The sequence below is a fragment of the Astyanax mexicanus genome, chromosome 12, assembly GCF_023375975.1.
Source record: "Astyanax mexicanus isolate ESR-SI-001 chromosome 12, AstMex3_surface, whole genome shotgun sequence".
Classification (NCBI taxonomy): domain Eukaryota; kingdom Metazoa; phylum Chordata; class Actinopteri; order Characiformes; family Acestrorhamphidae; genus Astyanax; species Astyanax mexicanus.
The window spans coordinates 2329911-2352511 of record NC_064419.1 but is presented as its reverse complement, the minus strand read 5'-3'; the positions used below and the strand labels follow the sequence as shown (position 1 = coordinate 2352511).

General features: G+C 38.7%; 1 protein-coding gene across 1 annotated transcript in view; it reads left to right on the top strand.

Annotated features, from left to right (window-relative positions):
• tafa5l (TAFA chemokine like family member 5, like) overlaps positions 1–9765 on the top strand; it is a 76678-nt gene extending 66913 nt beyond the window's left edge. Inside the window, exons 5-6 of the mRNA XM_022670620.2 lie at positions 3625–3668; positions 9312–9765. Coding sequence (XP_022526341.2) covers positions 3625–3648 — 24 coding nt within the window. The 3' untranslated portion in view covers positions 3649–3668; positions 9312–9765. The remainder of the gene's footprint in view (positions 1–3624; positions 3669–9311) is intronic.
• The last annotated feature ends 12836 nt before the right edge of the window (positions 9766–22601 follow it).

The following is a 22601-nucleotide window of genomic DNA, read 5'->3' as shown; positions in this document are numbered from 1 at the left end:
CGATTGAACGGACGCGTCGTTATGCCTCTAATCAGCGCAGATATGACAGAGGCATATTTGCCGCGGCGCGGAGTAAACAGTAAACACTGTCGCGGTTGGAGGACTTTTGATTGGAGCCTCTTCCACCCCCTGCGAAGCCGAACACCTGGAGCCTGCACTTCATTTGCACTAATGAAAGCTAACGCACTCAATTAGCGGAGTACACATTAGCAATCTGGGCCGCTCTGCTAGCGAGGCAGCGCACCTATTCTTCATCTTCCTGCTTCAGACAAGAGCCCAGAGGCATCCGTACTACAATATTAACACACGGCTTCCTGCCGAGCCGAGGAAGCAAGACGGCTGTTTCAGCCAATTGTTTGCAGAAGCAGCTAGCGGTGCGCTACTCGCTACTCGCTACTCCAGTTCTGTCTCTCTCTTTTCCCTCACTCTCAGCAGATCACTCTCTCTCTTTCATAACTTGTTTTCTTTTTCTATTGAATATCATTAAAGTTGAAACTAGTTTTTTTTTGGGTCATAAAAACACATCTGCTTACTTCCCAGATGGGATTTCATTTTTTTTTAAGTTCACTTTATTGCTAAAAGTATTCGCTCATCTGCCTTCAATCAATCAATTAATCAATCAATCAATCAATTAATCAATCAATCCACCTTTATTTTTACTCTGTTAATACATCGAGGGTAACCCTCATTTTTAATGTAGCCGAGCTTACATAAAGTGAATTAAAGGGATTGAAAATTAAATTTAATGATAAAAACAAGCAAAAAATGTAAGATTTAATTATGTAAGAAAAAATAAACTAATTCAAAATGAAAGTATATGCAAACAGGCTAAAATATAGAACAATAAAACAAAGAAATAAATATGTAGAATAATACAATATAAACACAGTTAAATAAATAAAGGACTTAAATAACCACAATTATAAAAAAAGCAAATGATGAAACTAAAATAAATAATAATAATAATAATAATAATAATAATATAAAAATAAAAGGAAGAATATTACTTAAAATAAAATGTAAAAGGCCAAAAGTAAAGGCAGTAAAAAAACAAATAAAAGAATGAAATGAATAAAATAAAATAATAGTGCTAAATGGTTAAACATAAACTTAGATAATAACACATAATATATTACAAATAACACATAATAATTACAAAGAACTAAATTGGTTTGAATATATTTTCTTTTTCTTAATAAATAAAATCATCAATTAAAAAGTGTTTTTTTATATTTACTCAGGTTATATTTGCTTGATATTAATGATTATTTGATCCTCTGAAAAAAGTAAGTATGAAAAAATGCAAAAACGAAAGAAATCAAGAAAGAAGTCTTATAACGAATAATTATGAAATGTGAAGGGGACCCATCATCCTTAGGGATTAATGGTGATTAAAGGTGTACCTTTCTTACCTGCCTGATACCTCAGGTGGCAAAAAACCAAATCTTTATATATATATATATATATATATATATATATATAAAGGGGGTGGTTCTCTTTCTCAGAAAAAGTACGTCTATGATGTATCTGGCTTTAAAAACTCTTATTTTAAGAGTCTATGTGTGTATGTACGTATTTTTATGTCCCTCCCAATCCTCCAGTCCATTCTGCATTAGGAGAACTCACTTACCTTGTTAGCCTTTTAGGCTAATTAGCAGGAACAGTTAATATTACTTCCCCCCGAGCGCCGCTTCAGCGTTTTTTCTCCAGCGCTGGTGTCGACCAATCGATCGCCGGGCAGGCGTGAGGCGGCAGCACTCTATAAAAGCATTTTCCCTTCGAGGCAAACGAGCAGGAGGAAAAAGCTGGCATTTTTGATGCGCTAACATGCCTTTTTTTTTTCGTCTGTTTCATTTACGTCATTTAAAACTCCTTCTGCAAGCTTTTCATATTTTTCCGAATGGAGAGAGAGAAAGAAATATAAAGGCAGAGAAAAAGAGAGAGAGAGAAAATCACATAACCATACACGAACACATATAGCAGTATGTACATTATGTCTATATTTATATATACTATCCTTTAATTTGCCCAAAAAACTACAGTGCGTCCTATAATTTAGTGCTCCTTATGTATGAATTCTACCAGTCAGGTATTAAGGAGCAGTAAAGCCACTCTGCTGAAGTGCAGCGTCATACAGGAGTTATAGTAAAGTTTCTCCAGCACCAAGGATGGAGCAGTATTAGCATTATAAAAGCATTTTATAAACCTTCGAGGCAAACGAGCAGGAGGAAAAAGCTGGCGTTTTGATGCGCTAACATGCTTTATTTTTTTCGTCTGTTTTATTTACGTCATTTAAAACTCCTTCTGCAAGCTTTTCATATCTTTCCGAACAGAGAGAGAGAGAAAGAAAGATAAAGGCAGAGAAAAAGAGAGAGAGACGAAATCAAATCAGAAAGCCGAGGCCTCCTCGCAGGGTTCTCTTGTTTGCTTACTCCGGCCCTTATTTTTTTCTGTTTTGATTTAACGATGCAGCAAGGGTACTTAGCATTTAGATGACATGTTTGAGGAGAGGAGCTATAGATCAGGCTGGCTGCGTGCACTGTTTCACAGATAGCACCCAGAATCCCTGGGCAAGGCGGGCAGACGGCCGGAATACCAACCAACCATCCATCCATTTCACCATCCGTCCATCCGTCTATCCATCCATCCGTCCGCTGGGCCTGCAGGCGCTGCCAAGGCTGCTGTGATTGACAGCGCGCCGAGCCAATCAGCACGGATCTGCTGCCAATAAGTGGCACAGAGGGTCATTGGCATTCCAACGAGTACAATACGTCCAATCGGCTTCGTCGTGCCAACGAGCTAAAGCGCTGAGAGAGAGAGAGTGCAGCGCTGGGATGCTCACAATCTTACACTTGGGGTTTAGATAGAATTTAAAAATGGCCGCTTCATGCTTCATCATATTGTCGAATAACTTCAGCAATCTCTATCTGATACCAAGAAAAAAAAAGTGATTCGTTTTTTAAGGGGTAATTTTCTCTTTTATGGGGTGTTTTTATCCTCTGTGATTTTATTCCCATCCAGAATGACCATGTAAGTTTTTTTCTCAAAAAAATTATCTTCTGTTTTTCTCTGAACTCTTTTCGTGGTCCTCCAGTAATTTTAGTCCCGTCCGGAAGCACATCTCTGAGTTTCATCTCCTCGAGTTTAATAAAATACTGTAGCTTTTGGTGCACGTTTCCATGGTGATCCACGTTAAAAAACACAACAGCGAGTGGAAATGGAGGAGCTACTGTACGCCGTGATGTCATGTGACCGAGAAAGCAAAAAAAAAAACCCTCACTGGTCCTCCTGTTTTTTTTTTTATTGCATTCTGGATGCAAGAGTTTTATCACTGAGTAGAAGAGTGAAATATTTTATATTGTCCACAGGTGTCCCCCTGAGAAACTAATCCGAAGACTAGACATGCCAATTGGCCACTATTGACGCTTATGACCAGTATGATACATATCACTAAAATAGGGCTCTTTGTCCTTTTTACATCCCAGGAATACTACTGCTTTCAGTTTAAAAGAAAAAAATATATATTCCCTGCTAAATCCCTTCTGTGTTTATTCAATTTCTTGTTGCATGAAATTAACAATTGAACATTTCTAACTATTTTTTTCTCTCTCTTTTGTCTTTTAGCCATTGCCAAAGGAGCCATCTTAAAGGACATCAGCTGAGAGGAGGTGAGAGCAGCTCTGTCTCATAACCACATATAAACACATTATAAACTATCAATTAATTTTCAGAAAAATCGACAGTGCGCCTTATAATCCGATACACCTTATATATGAATTCTACCAGTCAGCTTGTAAGGAGCAGTAAAGCCACTCTGCTAAAGTACAGAGTTAAACAGGAGTTACAGTAAAGTTTTTCCAGCACCAAGGATAGAGCAGTATTAGCATTAGCTGCTAACTACATCTCTAGCTCTTTCTTCATTCAGAGGTAAGTATATTGGTGTTTAAAACAAGCTACGTGGGATGAACCACTAGCTGATAGCTCCCTGGCTTACCAGAACACCCTGGCATTTACTAGCGCTAACTGCTGCTGCTAACTGTGGTTAGCACTGTTGAAAATAGTGGAAATCTAAGCTTTCTGTAAATAAACGTAAGAGCTTTACTCACCCAAATTAATGGTTTTTAGAAGAGAAATCTGTGTAGATTAACATCCAGCACTCGTTTGACTTTAAAAGGAAATTATTTTTTTATAGAATTCTAGTTTTGTTTATTAAGGCATTTCCCCCAGGTTTCCCATTAGAAAGGAAACATGGCAACACCCTTGTTCCTTACTATTGTCGCTTAAAATGAACTTCATAGTCTGGTGTGCTTTATGTATGAAAATAGATCAAAAAAATCAATCAAACAGCATATTAGCCCCGCCCACTGCACTGGAAAATGTAAAGCTAATGAGGCAAAATAAATATTATTTTTCCTATCATGTATTTAGTTTCACTGAGCAGGGATGATTTGGGAAATAAAAGAAGGTTTATAAAAGTTACACAGGATAAAAAATAACAATGTTCATACGTTATTTTTATTTTATTTTATTTTATTTACTGTATCTTGTTTGTAAGTGCATTACAGAGAGAAAAAGCAATTTCTTTCATCACTGAAAAATAATTAATGTCTGAAAGAGCAAATTTACACTGTTGTGAACTGTGTACAAGCTGACTACTTTACATTGCATTATCCCATGAAAATGTGAGGGGTGTATTCATGTTAGTGAGTAACTGTATGTGTCCAAAAACGTTTGCATAAGACGTATATCCTCTATTCTCTTTTAGCAGAAGAGTGTATTTTCTCACTGTAGTGGAAAATATAAGCACATCTACAGAGAGCAGCGTAACAGAAGAGCCGAGATAAAGAAAGAGGAAATCTTATCATTTATCCGACCAATTCTGCTCAGGCAGGTCTGATTAAGCTGTCTCAGGAAGGACCCACCTGCTCGGCAGGATTAAAGGGCAGCCGTGGGCCACGGCGACACCGGGGACGTGGAGATGAAGGGAGGAGATGACCGTTTGGGACGTGACCGGCAGCCCCGAAGCCCCGAGCCGCTCGCTGCAGCAGCGGCTGTGTCTCTGTAGTCGCGCCCTTCATCAGCGGAGGGAGGAAGGGAATGAGATGCAGCCATATTTAACAAGATATATTCACGCGCCAGCTGTTGTTTGTCGCCGCTTCTCGCTTCTCGCTGCTCCCTGTGCGAGTGTGTGTCGGATGGGAAGCGGTGTGTGCTCGCTCCGGCGCGAGAGAAGACGGGGTGACGCGAGGACAGAATCGAGCATATGTTTGTGTTCAGCCTTGACGCAATTAGCACCCGTCAGTCAAGGTGCTGCGCGCCCGTTTCCTTCACTTCTTAGTGCGTAAACATGAATTTTAGAGCCTCATCAGGGTGTTTCTTTCACGTGCTTCGATTTATACTATATGTTTTTGTGTTGTTTTTATCATTTTATTATACATTTTTCCCATTTTCTACCCAATTTACGCGGCCAATTACCCAACCCACTCACTAGGACTCCCCCTATCACTAGTGATGCCCCAACACACCAGGAGGGTGAATACTAACACATGCCTCCTCCGATACATGTGAAGCCAGCCACCGCTTCATTACTGAGTAGCATCACAGCGCTAATGCTCGGAGGAAAGCGCAGCGACTCGGTTCTGATACATCAGCTCACAGACGCCCTGTGTTGTGGACATCACCCTAGGAGTGATGTGGGGAGAGAGCGCCATCTACCCACCCGGAGGGAACAGGGCCAATTTTGCTCCCTCTGAGCGCCGGCAGCTTGATGGTAAAGCTGCATAAGCGGGGATTCGAACTGGCGACCTTCCGCTAATAGTGGCAGCGCTTTAGACCTGCCAACATTTAAAGATGTAATTGCGCTATAAACTATTTATTGCTTATTTATTACTGATGTCAACCTGCAAATTAGGAATCACGGCCCCGCCCCGCTTGCAACTGCCCAATGCAGAGCTGTCGAGATATCGCCACAGTGCTGTTAGCCAATCAGATGCGATGCCTTTGCATTTCATGAATATTTACGAGTAAGAGCCGAAATCCTATCATTATTCCCCATCCACTTATACTAGAGACCACTGCTAAATTAATGAAAAAAAAAAACACAAAATGAGTCCTTTAACATTTAAGGCCCTATCGTCTTTGCTATCTTACACCCCGTCAACGAGAACCCTGTCTATTTTCACGCCTTGTGCCCACACTGTTATAATAGCATCAGAGTTTAGAGGAATAAATCTACACTGATGGGCGTCTGATGGGCATCTGTAAGTGAGGTGTGTTCAGGTAAATTTCTGTCTTGTGTTTTTGTCTTGGTGATGGAAAAAACACAGGTGTGGTTAGTGGGTAATGCTAATGATGCTCCAGCAGTGCTAGCCGAGGTTAGCAGCAGGCTACAGTCAACTCAGATCAACTCGCCTCTAAATGGTGAAAGAGCTAGCGCTTAGCGTGGTTAGCGGGTAATGCTAATGCTGCTCCAGTCTTGGTGCTGGAGAAACTTTACTGAAACTGTATAACCTGTATAACTTTGTATGTACTTCAGTGGAGTGGCTTTACTGCTCATTAATACCTGACTGGAATATAAATATACATAAGGAGCAGCGGATTATTATAAGGAACACTGATGATTTTTGGGAAAATTAAAGGATTTTAAGTGCGCCTTATAGTTTGAAAAATACAGTACATCAATCAATACATTTCACATCACTTAGTGATAATGTTATAAGTGATCAGTGTACATAACAGATGGTGATAAAATGAAAAATGTAATCTCCGATTTTTACACAATACAGTAACAGTTTTTACTGTATGTGCTTTAGTTTATAGTTTATCTCAACTCATCTTAAGATGCTTTCACGGCGAGGAGAAGCATAAAAATGCATGAAAAGCATGAAAAGGATGGAAAACGTCAGCTTCAAAAGACAAGACAAAAAAAAATCATTATGGAGTCGTCCCCTGCTCTGGAGTTCTTGACGTTGAGAACACATGATGGTGCACACTGGTGAAAAGCAGCAGCTCACGCTCAAGAGGCAATTAAGTGGAGTTTGACTGGCAGCTGTCTCTCTCTCTGAGGGCCATTAAAAAAAAGCCTAGGCATAAAAATGAGCTTTTAAAAGAGGGTTGCATAAGAGCGGCGACTGCGTGACTCCCTCAAAGCTTACTGCGGTTATTTTATGTGTTTATTTGTGTTTGCGTTTGCTTTGACTTAGTTCACTTTGTGATTTGAGTGCGGTAGCATCGTAAAAACGTAGCTCAGGAGGCGTCGGGATACAAATTAAGGCCGTCAGGTGGGTTGACAATTTCTTGCGTCAATAAAAGAAATTGATGTGGAAAAGAAAATTAGTTCCGGGTGCATTTCTGAGCTGCGCTGGGCCGGGATCAGAGCGCTGTGCTGCGGCTGGGGTGAAGCCTGTGGCGCTGTTATCTGCATTTCCACTGTGTTACAGCCTCGTCGTCCCGAGATTGATTTCTCCGGCCTAGACAGAGAAAGCCACATGAATCACAGGCAATTACAGAGCGTCGGGAAGAAACGGAGGGAAGTCGGGATGTCATAAATATTTATTTGCGAAAGGAGGGCTGGAATTTATGAAATTCTGTTCCAATCTTTGGAAATTATATTTAAGTCTATTAAAGATTCATACAGGCAGCGAAATTCGCGAAATTCCCGCCTTGAATTATTAATTTATGTTGTAAAGCAGGTTATGGAGACTGTTGGTTGCACGCCGTTGACTGTAGCTGAATTATAGATTCTCAAACAGAAGAGGAAGCTTGAATGAGGAGCTGCAGGGATTATGCTTGAGAAAATATAGCTAATTTAGCGTCCGACGACAGAAATCATGGCATGCAGATATAAAAAAAAAATGCATAAAACATTATACATAAAATAAGGCGCACTTTATGTGACTAGTAAGGAACAGGGGTGTCGCCATGTTTTCCTTCTAATTCAGCAGGTCTCGACACTGTTTGTTGGTGGTTAAGTTAAGTAAAGCTAAGCTAAGCAAACAAAACTGTAGTTCTAATAAAAAACGCTTTATTTTAAAAAGGGTGTTAATCTACCTAGATTTCTCTCTTTAAAATGGTTTAAAACGGGTGAGTAAAGTGCTTCTATTTATTTACAGTAAGCTAAGGCTGTAGCATTAGCATTAGCCGCTAACCATTAGCGTGAGCAGTTAGCAGCTAACACTGAGAAACCCTGAGTGCTCTGGTAGGCTAGGGCAGTATTAGCCAGTGGTTTAAATCATGTAACTTGTTTTAATATGGTAAATGTGTAGACTACAGTCCGATATACTCGCATCTGAAAGGTGATGCTAATAATGCTAATGCTGCTGCACCCAGCCTTAGTGCTGGAAAAACTTTACTGAAAACTTACTTTTATAATGCTGTACTTCAGCAGAGTGGCTTTACTGCTCCTTAATACCTGACTGGTAGAATTTATACATAAGGTTCACCAGATTATTATTGGGAAAATTAAAGGATTTTAAGTTCGCCTTATAGTGCAGAAAATGTATCACTTATAAAATGCATTATATATAGTGTTAGCTGGTGCCTCCTTTATAATGCTGTACTTCAGTGGAGTGGCTTTACTTCCTGCTTCTTAATACCTGACTTATAAAATTCATACATAAGATTACACTGGATTATAAGGCACACTGATGATTTGTGGGAAAATTAAAGGATTTTATGTGCACCTTATAGTCCAAAAAATAAAATACATTACTTATAAAATACATTACTAGCGCTTAGTTAGGGATAATGCTAATGCTGCTCCAGTAGTGCTAGCTGGTGGCTCTTTTATAACGCTGTACTTCAGCAAAGTGGTTTTATTTACTGCTCCTTAATACCCGAATGATAGAATTGAAACATAAAGATTTTTTTTATTTTATTTTAAAGGATTTTAAGTGCGAAAAAAAGGTAAAATAATATTTTCAAAGTCAAACGCATGATCCGTTCGTTTAATAGAAGCAAAACCCAAGCTCTCTAACTCCTCCTCCTCTAACTTCTCGACTTTTTTCTACCTACCTTTACTCAGGATTGTTCCCGTATAAAATATGATCTGCAGCCTCGTAATGGAATTTTATTGCGAACCGCATGAAAACAAAATAAGCGAGAAGATCAATGAAAATGCAAATGCGGCGCAGTGAAGGGGGGCAGGAAAAGCGTCCGGCAGAACAGAGCGCTGCATGCTGCCTGTTTCACTAAGTCTGCTTTGATCATGCAGCACAGTGTATTTTCCTCTCATCTTAACACACACATCCTCTTTCTCTCTCTCTGTTTCTCTCTCTCTTTCTTTCTTCTTCTCTTTGTGTGACTTTGTGCAGGTCTATTGACATTCATGGAAACATTGCAGACCAGAAGTCATTCATCAAACCAACACATCCTCTCATCCTGGAGCTAAAACAACAACTCAACTCAACTCAACTCCGCACCAATCAGAATTACAACCAATTGCACCAGTTTCAAATTCAGCCCAACCTCAGCTCAACTTCAACCAACCTCCAACTCCATCCCCAGCCTCAAACTCCAAACTCCAAACCCCAAACCAAACCAGGAACCAGCAGCACCTTCAGGCGATTGGTCATCCTCAGCGAACAGTCGGTGGTCATCGTTGAGTGAACTGGAATGAGGTCGTGATCCAGAACATCTCCACAATCCAGAACCTCCACTTGACTTGAGACGCTCTGGAGATTCGCTTTTGGACTCCATTCGCCTGGATTGCAATTGCAGGACTCGAAACACAAGAAGAAGAAGAAAAAAAGCTCATCCGAAAAGACTTAGAGCGGATGGAAGCTTCATATGTTGATGCTCTAAAGACGCCAAACAAGCTGTTAAATTGGATTGGATTATCCCAGCAGAACATGATCGTGTTCGGGATTTTTACAGAGCTGATGGCTCCAAACAACCTGGACAACGACATAAACCACTAATAAAAAACACAACTCAAAAACACTACTATAAAAAAAAAACGATGATGCCTTGTGATTCATTCTCTCTACAGCATCAGAGGACACAGGACTGAGGACAGATCTGGATGTGAGCTTTGGAGCTTTTGGTACAATTTGCATTGATTGCATTGATTCAAACTGATGAATAAAGACATTTTAGACATTTTAAACCATGAAGGAAAAAATGACTACAAAAAAAACTTTGATTTTGGACTTTTGGCTCGGACTGACTTCATCTTCATTGAGATTTTTGAGTGTACCTCGATTTCCATTTGAATAAAACAACAAAAAAAGAGATAATACAGTACCAACGTCAACACAATTACATAATTACACAATTACATCATTACACAATTACACAATTACTGCCAAAAGAGCTGAAGGCCTGTTTTGTTTCGTTTATTCACATGGAAGTCAATGTATATAAAGTTTTTTTTATTTGTATTTTTTATTTTTTGTTCAACAGAAGAGCGTGGACCATGTAGACTTTATAATATGACCTCTATCCCTCTTTTTCTCTCACTCTCTCTGTTTCTTTATTTTTCTTTCTTTTTCTTTCAGGAACTTTTTGATCGTGTCATTTTTTTAATGTTTAAATTTTTTTATGTTTTTGATCCCTAATTCTTTGTTTTTTTGTTTTTGTTTTCTCTCTTTCATTTTATTAGAGTTAAAAATGGCGCAAATCCAGTCGTCTCCAGCTTTCTTCGCTCCCTTTTTTGCCTTCATTTAATCATTATTTTATTTAATTTTTTCAATTGTCCTACTATCTGCTCCTGTCTACATAGGATGCAGTACATTAATGCTGTTTCTCTATGAATACTCTGCTTATTTTATTATTTTATGGCTGTGAATCCATCTGGCTTTGGACTTTTGGCTTCTTCATTGAGATTTTTGAGTGTACCTCGATTTCCATTTGAATAAAACAACATAAAAAGAGAGATAATACAGTACCAACGTCAACACAATTACATTATAACACAAGTACAGGGGGTGGACAATGAAACTGAAACACCTGTCATCATTTTAGTGTGGAATATTAGGTTTCATGGCTAATTTGGAGCAGCCTGGTGTTCAATCTTCATTAATTACACATTATTGCATCAGTAAGAGCAGTAAGAGTGTGAAGGTTCAATTAGCAGGGTAAGAGCACAGTTCTGCTCTAAATATTGCAATACACACTATAACATTATGGGTGACATAACAGAGTTCAAAAGAGGACAAATTGTTGGTGCACGTCTTGCTGGAGCATCTGTGACCAAGACAGCAAGTCTTTGTGATGCATCAAGAGCCACGGTATCCAGGGTAATGTCAGCATACCACCAAGAAGGACCAACCACATCCAACAGGATTAACTGTGGACGCTGTAAGAGGAAGCTGTCTGAAAGGGATGTTCGGGTGCTAACCCGGATTGTATCTAAAAAACAGAAACCACGGCTGATCAAATCACGCAGAATTCAATGTGCACCTCAACTCTCCTGTTTCCACCAGAACTGTCCGTCACCACAATCAATTATTGTGCTCTAAAACCAGCTGTTTCAGTTTCATTCTCCAACCCCTGTACGTCATTACATGATTACACAGTTACTGCCAAAAGCTAAAAAAGAAAACGGGAAGGCGTAATTACAGCAGCTACAGTACAGTATATAAGTCCTGTTTTGTTTCATTTATTCACATGGAAGTCAATGTACATGTAACGTTTTTTTTTTTTCAACTCTTTCTCTCTCTTTCTCTTTTTCTTTCCTGTTGATGAAAACAGGACCTTTTTGTTCGCATCATTCTTCAGTTTTGATTTTCTTGTTTGTTTGTTTTCTCTGTTTCTTTTTCTTTGAGTTAAAAATGGCGCAGATCCAGTCGTCTCCAGCTTTCTTGGCTCCCTTTTTTTTGCCTTCATTTAATCATTATTTTGTTTGTTTGTTTTTTTTTCAAGTGTCCTACTGTCTGCTACTCTCTGTCTTCATAGGACGCAGTACATTAATGCTGTTTCTCTATGAATACTCTGCTTATTTTATTATTTTAAAGGCCGTGAGTCCATCCGCAGTGACCCTCGAGACGAAGTTCAGAGGCAGATTGATAATAATAATAATAATAATAAAGGACGCGTGTTGGTGCGCCGTTGCTTTGTTAAGCCACATGTGGAAGAGGAGGTCAGATTGCATCATGGTTCTGTTGTCTGAACATCTATTATTATGTAGATTTCTATGCCTCCGGCTTCCGCCGAGCGAGAAACACTTACTTCTGTTAGCTTATTGTTAGCTTGGTGGCCTGGACGGAAAGAAAGAAGGAAGGAAGGAAATAAGGATGAGAAAACGGAGGGGTGTTGTATTTAAGAGTGAATCGAGTAATGGACGGAGAGGATTGTAGCCGGTAAGGACTAACAAGCTTAGATAAAAGGCGAAGAAGAAGAAGAAGAAGAAGCAGAAGAAAATGGCCACTTTCAGTGAACGGTAGGCTAGTAATTTATCAGTCTGGAGGGGTAGGCAGAGCTCCCTCGGTTGTGAATTTTAATGGTGTTTTATGGTTCCTAATAAAGTCTGTTATGCTTCTGGCAAATATGCGGAGCACAACATCTCTCGCTTCCAATTACTGCGAAACTCAAGGAGAGGCCATTGCCATTCATCATGGAGCAGCACTGTTGTTACCCTGAAATAATAACAGGAGAAAACTCCCTCTCTCTCTCTTTCTCTCTCTCTTTCTCTCTATTTCTCTATTTTTTTCCTCCCTCCCTTCCTCACTCATTCTATCACTCTCTCCCCTATCTCTGAAACACACACCGGCCTTGTCTTAAGGTTGAGCTACGCTAAGGAGATGCGACAACTCAATCTGCTCTAAAAAAAAAAAAAAAAAAAACTCCTCCTCGACAGCAGCCGCTTCCATGCAATTACTTACGCGATTATGGTGTAAATTGTCTTCTCGATATCTCATTTATTACCACAATAATATCAGCCCGTATGTTTCTGTTCAAAGAGGTTGAATCAAACAAACATCATTCATTTGTCGGCCCGTTCCATTAAATTCCGAATTGCACGAAAAAAAAGAGCGATTCACAGCATGTCGCCCAACGTTGAGCCCATTCGAGCTCTTTAACAACAGGCTTCCTCAAAAAGCGGCTTCCCTGCTAGGAAATGTGGGTCTGCATTAGAAACTAAACTCTAAAAAATGTTACAAAAAAAAAAGGCGTTTAGAGTAAAATAGGATTAAAAAGTACCAAGAACCCAACAACAGCAAGGCTAATTGTAATGGAAATGTTTACCAAAATCTAAATGTATGCATTACTAACTCAAAACCTAAAAAAAGACCAACTAAAAATTGGGTCAAGGTTTTTTTGTTATAATAGAATACAAGTAAACAGCCACACATGATCTGAATACAAATACAAAGCTCTAAAAATGATACGTTTCTTTGATTTTACTAAATTGAAAACCTCTGGAATATAATCAAGAGGAAGATGGATGATCACAAACCATCAAACCAAGCCAAGCAGAATGCTTGAATTTTTGCACCAGGGGTAAAGCAGCATAAAGTTATCCAAAAGCAGTGTGTAAGACTGGTGGAGGAGAAGAACATGATGCCAAGATGCATGAAAAAAACTTTGATTAAAAGCCAACCAGGATTATTCCACCAAATATTGTTTTCTGAACTCTTAAAACTTTATGACTATTTTTTTTTTTTTTTGGAATTTGGGAGAAATGTTCATTTTACTCAACAAAAAAAAACTATAAAAAGCAAAATCAAAGAAACTGATTCAGATACTGGTCAGAAAGTGGTCTCTTAATTTTTCCAGAGCTTATATATATATATATTATATAGATGTATAAAACACAGAGTCGTCTATTTTAAGTGTTTATTTCTTTTATTGTTGATGATTATGAAGCTTACAGTCAATGAAAACTCCCCAAAAAATCAGTGTGTCAGAAAATTTGAATATTATATAAGACCTCTTTTTGGTACTTTTGGCAATTTGGGCAGTGTGCCAAGTCCTGCTGGAAAATGAAATCCGCATCTCCATAAAAGTTGTCAGCAGAGGGAAGCATGAAATGCTTTGGTATGACTTGATAAAACACAGTGGATCAACACCAGCAGATGACATGTCTTTTTATCCAAACCATCACTGATCATCAGTAAATTTTACATTTCCCACAATTCCCATTGTATTATAGATGAATTCCTGGATCTGAGCATCATTAGGGAGTGGAATGATGGAATCCATGATTTCTACAGTCATTATCTCAACATGGACCGAATTCTCAAGGACACCAATCCATAATCTAAAGAACCAACGTTCTTCTGAAAGTTAATAGAGGTGCTATGCAGTATTAGTAAGCTCGGTAACACTTTCTTTGAATGTCATATCTATAAGACTCTATAAACATACTCATAACACATTATAATGCATTCATAAGTCATTATAAACATATTTCTAAAAATGTGTAATTCATTATAGCCATGTTTATTATGCATTTATGAACTGTGATTATAATGCAGAATTTATCATGACTAAAAAAAGGTTTCAACTTATAAACACACCCTCAATAATCCTATAAATATATTTTTAACAACTCATAAAGTATTCTTGTCTTGAATATACTATTAGTTATAGTCAATTATAATGTATTATAACAGGTCTTTGTGCGCTCTTAGTAAAGTGACAAACTTTCATTGTAGGACTAGATTATAAATGATAGAGATATACTATTTTAACATATATATATATGTTTTTATTTTATCATATATATATAATGGGTTATGCATTATGTTTATAATGCCTTATAAATGCATTATAATATGTTATGAATGTGGTTATAGCGTCTAATAAAGATGACATTCATAGAAAGTGTTACCGTAAGCTCTTCCTAATAAATTGTTCAGTGAGTTTACAGTGGAACACCAATAAGATTCACCTGGAAATCAATCAAGCGCCGCTGCACCCGAGCAGAACATCCTACTGTACTCAGCCTTTTAAAACTGCAGCATCTCACCATTCAGCTCCCTAAATTATCATTTATCAATACTGACAAGCCTCAGGAGAGCGCAGCCCTGTGTTATCCCCACACCACCATCTATCCCCCTGTCATCTGCCTGTCATCTTTATGTACATATTTGCTCACTGTAAGCACAACTCGCTGTTATTGAATCAATAGAGCCGCGACATCAATCCCAGCGCCAGGCAGCGGGTCGCCCCGTGGTTACGGTGGGTTACGGTCAAGGTTTTTTGTTGTAAAAGAATACAAGTAAACAGCCACACATGATCTGAATACAAATACAAACACATGTTCACAGTGTCATATACATATATTTTACCAAATTGAAAACCTCTGGAATATAATCAAGAGGAAGATGGATGATCACAAACCATCAAACCACCAAACTGAACTGCTTGAATTTTTGCACCAGGAGTAAAGCAGCATAAAGTTATCCAAAAGCAGTGTGTAAGACTGGTGGAGGAGAACATGATGCCAAGATGCATGAAATAAAACTGTGATTAAAAACCACCAGTGTTATTCCACCAAATATTGATTTCTGAACTCTTAAAACTTGACTATGAATATAGTCTGCAAGTCTTTCTCATTTTCTGCAAATAAATGCTTTAAATTACGATATTTTTATTTGGAGTTATAGAATAAAACAACAATGTTCATTTTACTCAAACACAAACCTATAAATAGCAAAATCAGAAAAACTGATTCAGAAACTGAAGTGGTCTCTTATTTTTTTTTCCAGAGTTGTATTTAATGTTTAGTTTTTTTCCCCAATTCCAATGAAGTTGGGACGTAAAACATAAAAAAAAAAAAAAAATCGAAATACAATGATTTCCAACTGCTTTTCGTTACAGGAAAAAGAGGTGCTGGGTCTAAATGCAGAGCAAAATTGAAGTTTTTATTTTAATTCAATATGTTTATTTAGGTATATGAATAACTATTCGTTAATTTGATTCATCATTTATATAAATATGCTTTAATATTATTTATATTGGGGTGCTTGAGTAACTTTGTGGAATTGATTCTCCACAGAGAAGACTGGACAATGGGTGGAAAAAAATAAATGTCTCAAAAGATGAGAGGTGTAGAAAAAAGGCGGGAAGGAGAACAAAGGAAATGGCACAATACAAAAGGCGAATACAAACACAAGACAGCTTTCTCAACAAGAAACCAAAGTTAGTACTCTCTTTCTTTCTCTCTCTCTCTCTCTCTCTCTCTTTCTTCACTTTGCTTTAAGAAAAAGAAATTAAATTACTCTTCTTTTTTGCTTTCTTCTCAGATGACCTTTTTTTCTTTTACGTTCTGTTACTCGTCACTCCTTTACAAAGGTGCGACAGAGAAATGCGATTTGAACGGGGTTTATATAGAGTGGTGCACAGGTGCAGCTGATTGCCACTGACCACCGCCGAGGATTCTGGGAATTCTGGGAGTTTCTGGACCCAACTCCACTGATATTTTCCCCTCCATTGCTTAGCTCCTCTGCTGGTGGCCAATGGTGCAGCACTATTCATCACTTTTTTTAAGATATAATCAGTTAATACACTACAAAATAGACAAAATACGTAACTTTCAAACGGATACATTTTGTGGTGGATAAAGTTGTGGTGGTTCTACTTCTAGAAGTGTTACTGCTGAATCACTCTTGTGGTGTTGGTTTGGAGGTTGGATAATTCAATTCATATTCAATTCAATTCAATTTGAATTCAACTTATTGTCATTATACTGGTTGTACAGTAAAACGAAACACTATATATAAGGATAAGGTTCTCCACTATTGAGCAAGCATCCTTTGGAAACCATTTAATAAAATTAAAGATTATCTTGTTGCACTCTAGTCTATATAGTCACAAAGTATAGCATACGTCATATTATATAATTTTATGTATTATATAAATAGATTTTAACAGTGTATATTTGGTTATTCCTAATATTAATCCTAAGGGCAATGATTTTTGTGTTACACTAGAGCGAGGGAGGGGGGGTTATTCCCTGGCATCCCTCCACAAATTGAGCACTGCCTATTTCTGTTGGCCGTTTCATCAGGTACACCTGCCACATAAGTGCAAACCCCAGCAACACTGCTGTGCCTCATAGCCGTGACAAACACAGCACCATGCCATTACTCTGTCAGCGGCACTGCTGCGCTGAGAACGGTTCACCACCCAAATAATACCAGCTCTGCGGTGGTCCTGCAGTGGTCCCATGGGGTAGAGAGTAGCTGATAAGATGTTCTACAGAAGATGGGCTACAGTTAGGTCCGGTAAACCTGTTTTTCTAAAGAAATGACCAGTGATTTTTGGTATAAAAACGAAACTCATTTTCTACTCAGTTTATGAATAATATTCAAGCTTTCCTGTCTGATACCTTTCTCAGTCATTTCGGACTGTGGAGGACATCTCCCAACACTGCATTTTCATTTTGCGGTGTAGTCCTTATTACACTTTGATTGGACCATTGTAGAACCAATCAATGAACTAGTTCTTAAAAAAAAACACTATGCAGCTTTGGCACGGTGCTTAGGATTGTACTTATAAATAATAAGGTGCCGAGTTATTACTAAGGACTTAAAGCATCCCCACAACATGATGCTACCACCCCCAAGCTTCACTGTTGACATATTAAATGAACTATCATATTATTACCGGATTATAAGGTGTCTATTTTCATACACAGAAACCTTATTATAAAATGCTGTAGAGTAAACAATATTGAGAGCACAGCCAACACGGAGTTACTGCAGCATCTCAGAAAATGATGCTTGTTCTTACAGCCTACAACAACACAGAGCCCAAGCAGTTAATCACAATATACAGTATGATCTTCAAGTTTACCTAAGGTAGCCTGGGGATTGAGTAACTACACGCTGATGGCGGGTTTAAAAAAAAAATGGAGGACACACCCAGTATGCAAATAGTTTGTGCCAGAAGCCAGTGGAAAAGAAGCTGACAATGGCAACCGATTAAACTTATTTACTTATTTAAGTTGGTTCAACTTAAAGATCTCAGTTTGAATAGTACAGTATATGTGCCCACAAATTCAGTTAAACTTACTCAAAATAGTTGAGTATTGTTCAGAAATATAACATTTTATGTTAAACAGACTTAAATCATTTGCGATCAAACTACGTATGGGTTTACAGTGTGGTCATGTCTGGACCCAAGTCCTGTTAACCTCTTGAGACCCAGTGTCCTCATATGGGGACATTACATTTCTTCTTCTCTGCATAAACTCTTTGGCCTCATATGGAGATACTGCCCGTCCCATCTAGTGGTCACATGACAGCATTACACTCGATTGATTAAAAACAAGGTGCCGGGAATACCAGTCAAAAGTTTTTACAGCCAGTCTAGACATTCTCAGAAATTCTCATCCAATTTTACATTTGAAACTAGTTTATTTTCTTACTGTAGAAAGCTAAAATTTAGTTTTTAGACTAATTGGGTCCTTCTGATCCCAAATGACAATGAATCATTTTTAAATGTTAAAATAATAAATGACTTCCTGTACAAAAACAGAGTTTTTATACTTGTTAGGTCACACTAATCCCAAGTTAAATTAAATAAAAAATGCACACCAAGCTAAAGTGTGGGTCTCAGGAGGTTAAGCATACTTTAGATGGCAGGGGGGTGGAGCCTGATCCATCGTCCACAACCTCCACTGACTGCGGAGAACACTGCCGTCCACCACATCTCCCAGCACTTAACACTGGTGTGTGTGTGTGGAAGTGGGCTGTGTAATCCTCATGTATATTTCAGGCGAGTGGAGCGCGCTGCCTGTAGAGACCTCCGCATGATGTAGCTGTTAAAGGGCGGCGATGGAAAAACGGGAGGGGTGGTCAGCTCGACACGTGTAGAGGTTTAGTAGGAGGACAGAGAGTGAGTCAGAATTCACCACAGGCATGACTGCTGTGGGATTTATGCCAGGAATACTGGGTTATAACAAATTAATTAAGTCAAATAAATCATTATAAGCTGGAAAAACATGGAAGCTTGTTTTATTGATTTACGCTGAAAATCTCAGCTTAAATAACTGAAAAAATAAGTGAATTTATTTGTTAAAGATCACAATAAAAACAGACAAATATATTCCTTTAACCTGAGATTATAGAGGTTTTCAGCCACTGATGCTGGTTTGAATCCCGGTCATGTAGCTTGCCAATATAGGTGAGTATATTGTATATTGACTGTAGTAGTCTGCATGTTTACGGATTTAAAACAAACTACGATGGCTGAACACCTAGCTAATATCGCCCTGGCTTACCAGAACACTCTTTTTTTTTCAGTTTTTATATTACAGTTTTGTTTACATAGCTTAGCTTTACTTACCTAACGTAAACCACCACCAAGTGGTGAGTCCTGCTGAATAATAAAGACACTTCCTTATAGTGTCTTATAAAATGTGCCATATAATTCAGTGCGCCTTATATATGAAAATAGACCAGAAAATAGACATTCTAGAGATTGTGCACCTTGTAATGTGAAAAAACAGGGTGGTAAATAGTAAAAACACAAGTGAAGCTCCTTCTTCTTCTTCTTCTTCTTCTTCTTCTTCTCAGTAGTAGAGACATAGTAGACTAAGAAATGGAGATTTGGGTAGAGGTTGGGTTGGGGACTTCATAAATATCTTTCTCTCTCTCTCTCTCTTTCTCTCTCTTTCTTTCTTAAGAAAGCCTCAAAGGGATTGCTGACCTATGAGACTACACACTGGCCCATGGGTTTTCTGTGTATATGTGTGTGTGTGTATATATGTGTGTGTGTGTATATATATGTGTGTTTGTGTCAGGAGGCAGCCTATTGCCTCTAAGCGCAAAACATACTACAGAAATCCTCAGTTTCTGCTTGTGTAGAGAATGAGACCGGACACACACCTGAGGGGGAAACAGAGTCGGGGACGTACCGCGGGAATCCGGCCCCGGCGCAGCTTATATCAAATTTATCCTCACATCAAAGACCCTGTTTACAAAACCCTCCATTTCCTCTGTGTTTAAATAATGCAGCAGCAGAGATGAGTCAGTGTTTGTCAGGCTGAATCAGACGCAGAAGAAGACACTCGTCACGCCACCGCATTCACGACGCTACTGTTACAGAGGGGAAAAGAACGAAAGAACGAAATAAATAAAAAGAAAAAAGAAAAGGAAAAACAAACCAGACGAACCAGACGAACCAGATGAACGAGACGAAGCCAAGAAACGCAAACACACGGACCTGTTGAGAACCCACGGGGCGAGTCCTCCAGCGGCATGGCGTCAGTCGCCGGCGAATTCATCAGCGAGAGCACTTTCATTCCATTATTTATGTCGCCCGGCGCTAACTACGCGGGCGCTAACCGGCGTAGCGGCCTAGCCGTGCATCAGGAGCGGGTAGCCTCAGGACATCTCTCAAAACACATTTCTCTGGAAGTGTCGGCGCTGTGTTTAATGTTGTTTGTCCCCTCCAGGGTACGCTGCCGACTTTGTACCGGAATGCCAATTTGGATTGTTTTGTGAGGCTCGATTACTTTTCCCCTCGTCCTCGCCGGTCCCTGCCGGTCCCTTTCTGATGCCAATCTGACGCTGGCCTCAGAGGCCGAGATGAAACAGCGTTCCTCTTTTGATAATAATTTGTCACAATAGCTAGAAAGTAAGCTGTTTGAACAGGTCTTTACTAACACGGCAAATTGGATAAGAGTACAGGATTAAACAGGCTGTGTATGTGTAACTCTGGCTGTGTGCAAGTGTGCTAAAAATGTCCAGAATTACCTAAAAAAGTTTCCTTCCCCAATCTATTCTATTAAATACTAGGGCTGTTTGCAATATTGTATACATTTTTTTATTCATTACCATATTTTTGGCACTATAAAGTGAACTTAAAATCCTTAAATTTTCCCAAAAATCATCAGAGCTCCTTAACATAATCCGGTGCTCCTTATGTATAAATTCTACCAGTCAGGTATTAAGGAGCAATAAAACCACTCTGCTGAAGTACAGAGATATAAGGGTGAGTTTTCAGTGAAGTTTCTCCAGCACTAAGGCTGGAGCAGTATTAGCATTAGCCGCTAATTGCAGCGCTAGCTCTTTCGCCGTTCAGAGGTGAGTATATCGGTCATTGTAGCCTGCGTGTTTACTGTATTATATAATACAGTATAAATAATGTTAAAAATTAAATGAAATCAGTCATTTTTGCTGATTTCATAATGGCCCATTATGTTTTTTGGTTGTTTTTTTTGTTAGGAAGATGAGACAGTATGTTGACTTTTTTTTAAGATTTTATTTATTGATAATATTTTAAAACTTACGTTCCCACTTAGGAACTTACGATTTCTTTCTTTCTTACCGAGAGTTTATTTGTTAATTTATGTTTTAAGAGGGTGTTATTGTGCTATTATATTACAGTATCATTGAATCAGTGACTTAAAGTAAAATGACCTAAAATAAAGTTAATTATTATTGGTCTAGCAACCAATCAACAAGGCTGGCGAAATGCAAAAAAAAAAAAAAAGATTTATTCCTCACATTATTCCTCTAGAGGTCCTTCTGCGATGTCCTCCATGATGACGTTAGATCATAGCAACCTATGCAACCAGACGCTCACATATTACCCCCACGGGTGCCCATTTGTGGGTGTTTCTAAGGACCATCACGCCCATATGTGTTGTGCTCGCATCTAATGGACCCATTCGCCGCGAGAGTGAAACGACTCACATGGATTAACACTATAACTGCATGCTCCATAATAGATTTCTGAGGTCACCTCAGGCTCATTAAATTCAATATGGTCCTACATATTGTATTATAAGAGCGCCTGGCTTCAAGGCCTCCCGCAGACGGGTGAGAAAACGGACGTAAAGCGCGGAGGAATGAAATGGGAGCGCTGCAAACACCAGAAATTGAATTCTCAAGCAGCGCTTCACAGTTCAAAGCCTGCAAGCCCGGCTCTGATCGATAGTAATCATTTGTAATTGCTGTTTCTCCCTCTGTTATTTCCTTTCTGAAGTAAACTATTATACATATGTGCTTTTTAGGGGTTTTATTATTTAATAATGTCCGTTTTGCTCCTGGTTTGATCATGACCGGCTCGCAGCGCAGGCCATTTCTCAGCAGGACATCAGGGTCAATATGTGAGGCTAAAATCCCTTTTCTAATGCAGAACTCCCAGCATCCTTTTCTCCAAATAACAACGTAATGGAGTGGACGGTACATGGCACAGTCTTTTCTGTACTAACAGAGACCTTTTTTAAAGCTGCTCACTGGGTCACACCTAAATAATAGCTGGATAATGACAATAACATACAATTAAATGTAAAACACAGATGCAAACAAACGCAATCATCACCCAAACTAGTGCTGTAATACGTACTTCTGTTGCAAGACACATCCTACAACCGAGAGCCCTCCCAGTAGAACAGAAACTCCAATCAGATTTCAGTCTAACGATTCACAAACTGCCATGTGAAAAAGAATTGAGAAAACAGTGTCGCTCTAACTTACTTGGTTAGATTTAGGTTAAGATTAAAGAGATATAAACATTGTTACAATATACTGTAAGTAGATAGATAGATAGATAGATAGATAGATAGATAGATAGATAGATAGATAGATAGATAGATAGATAGATAGATAGATAGATAGATAGATAGATAGCCAGTTTAGTGTTAAAACTTAAGAAAGTTTAAAGATATCAAGGATGCAAAACAAAGCTGTGTCTATCGCTTT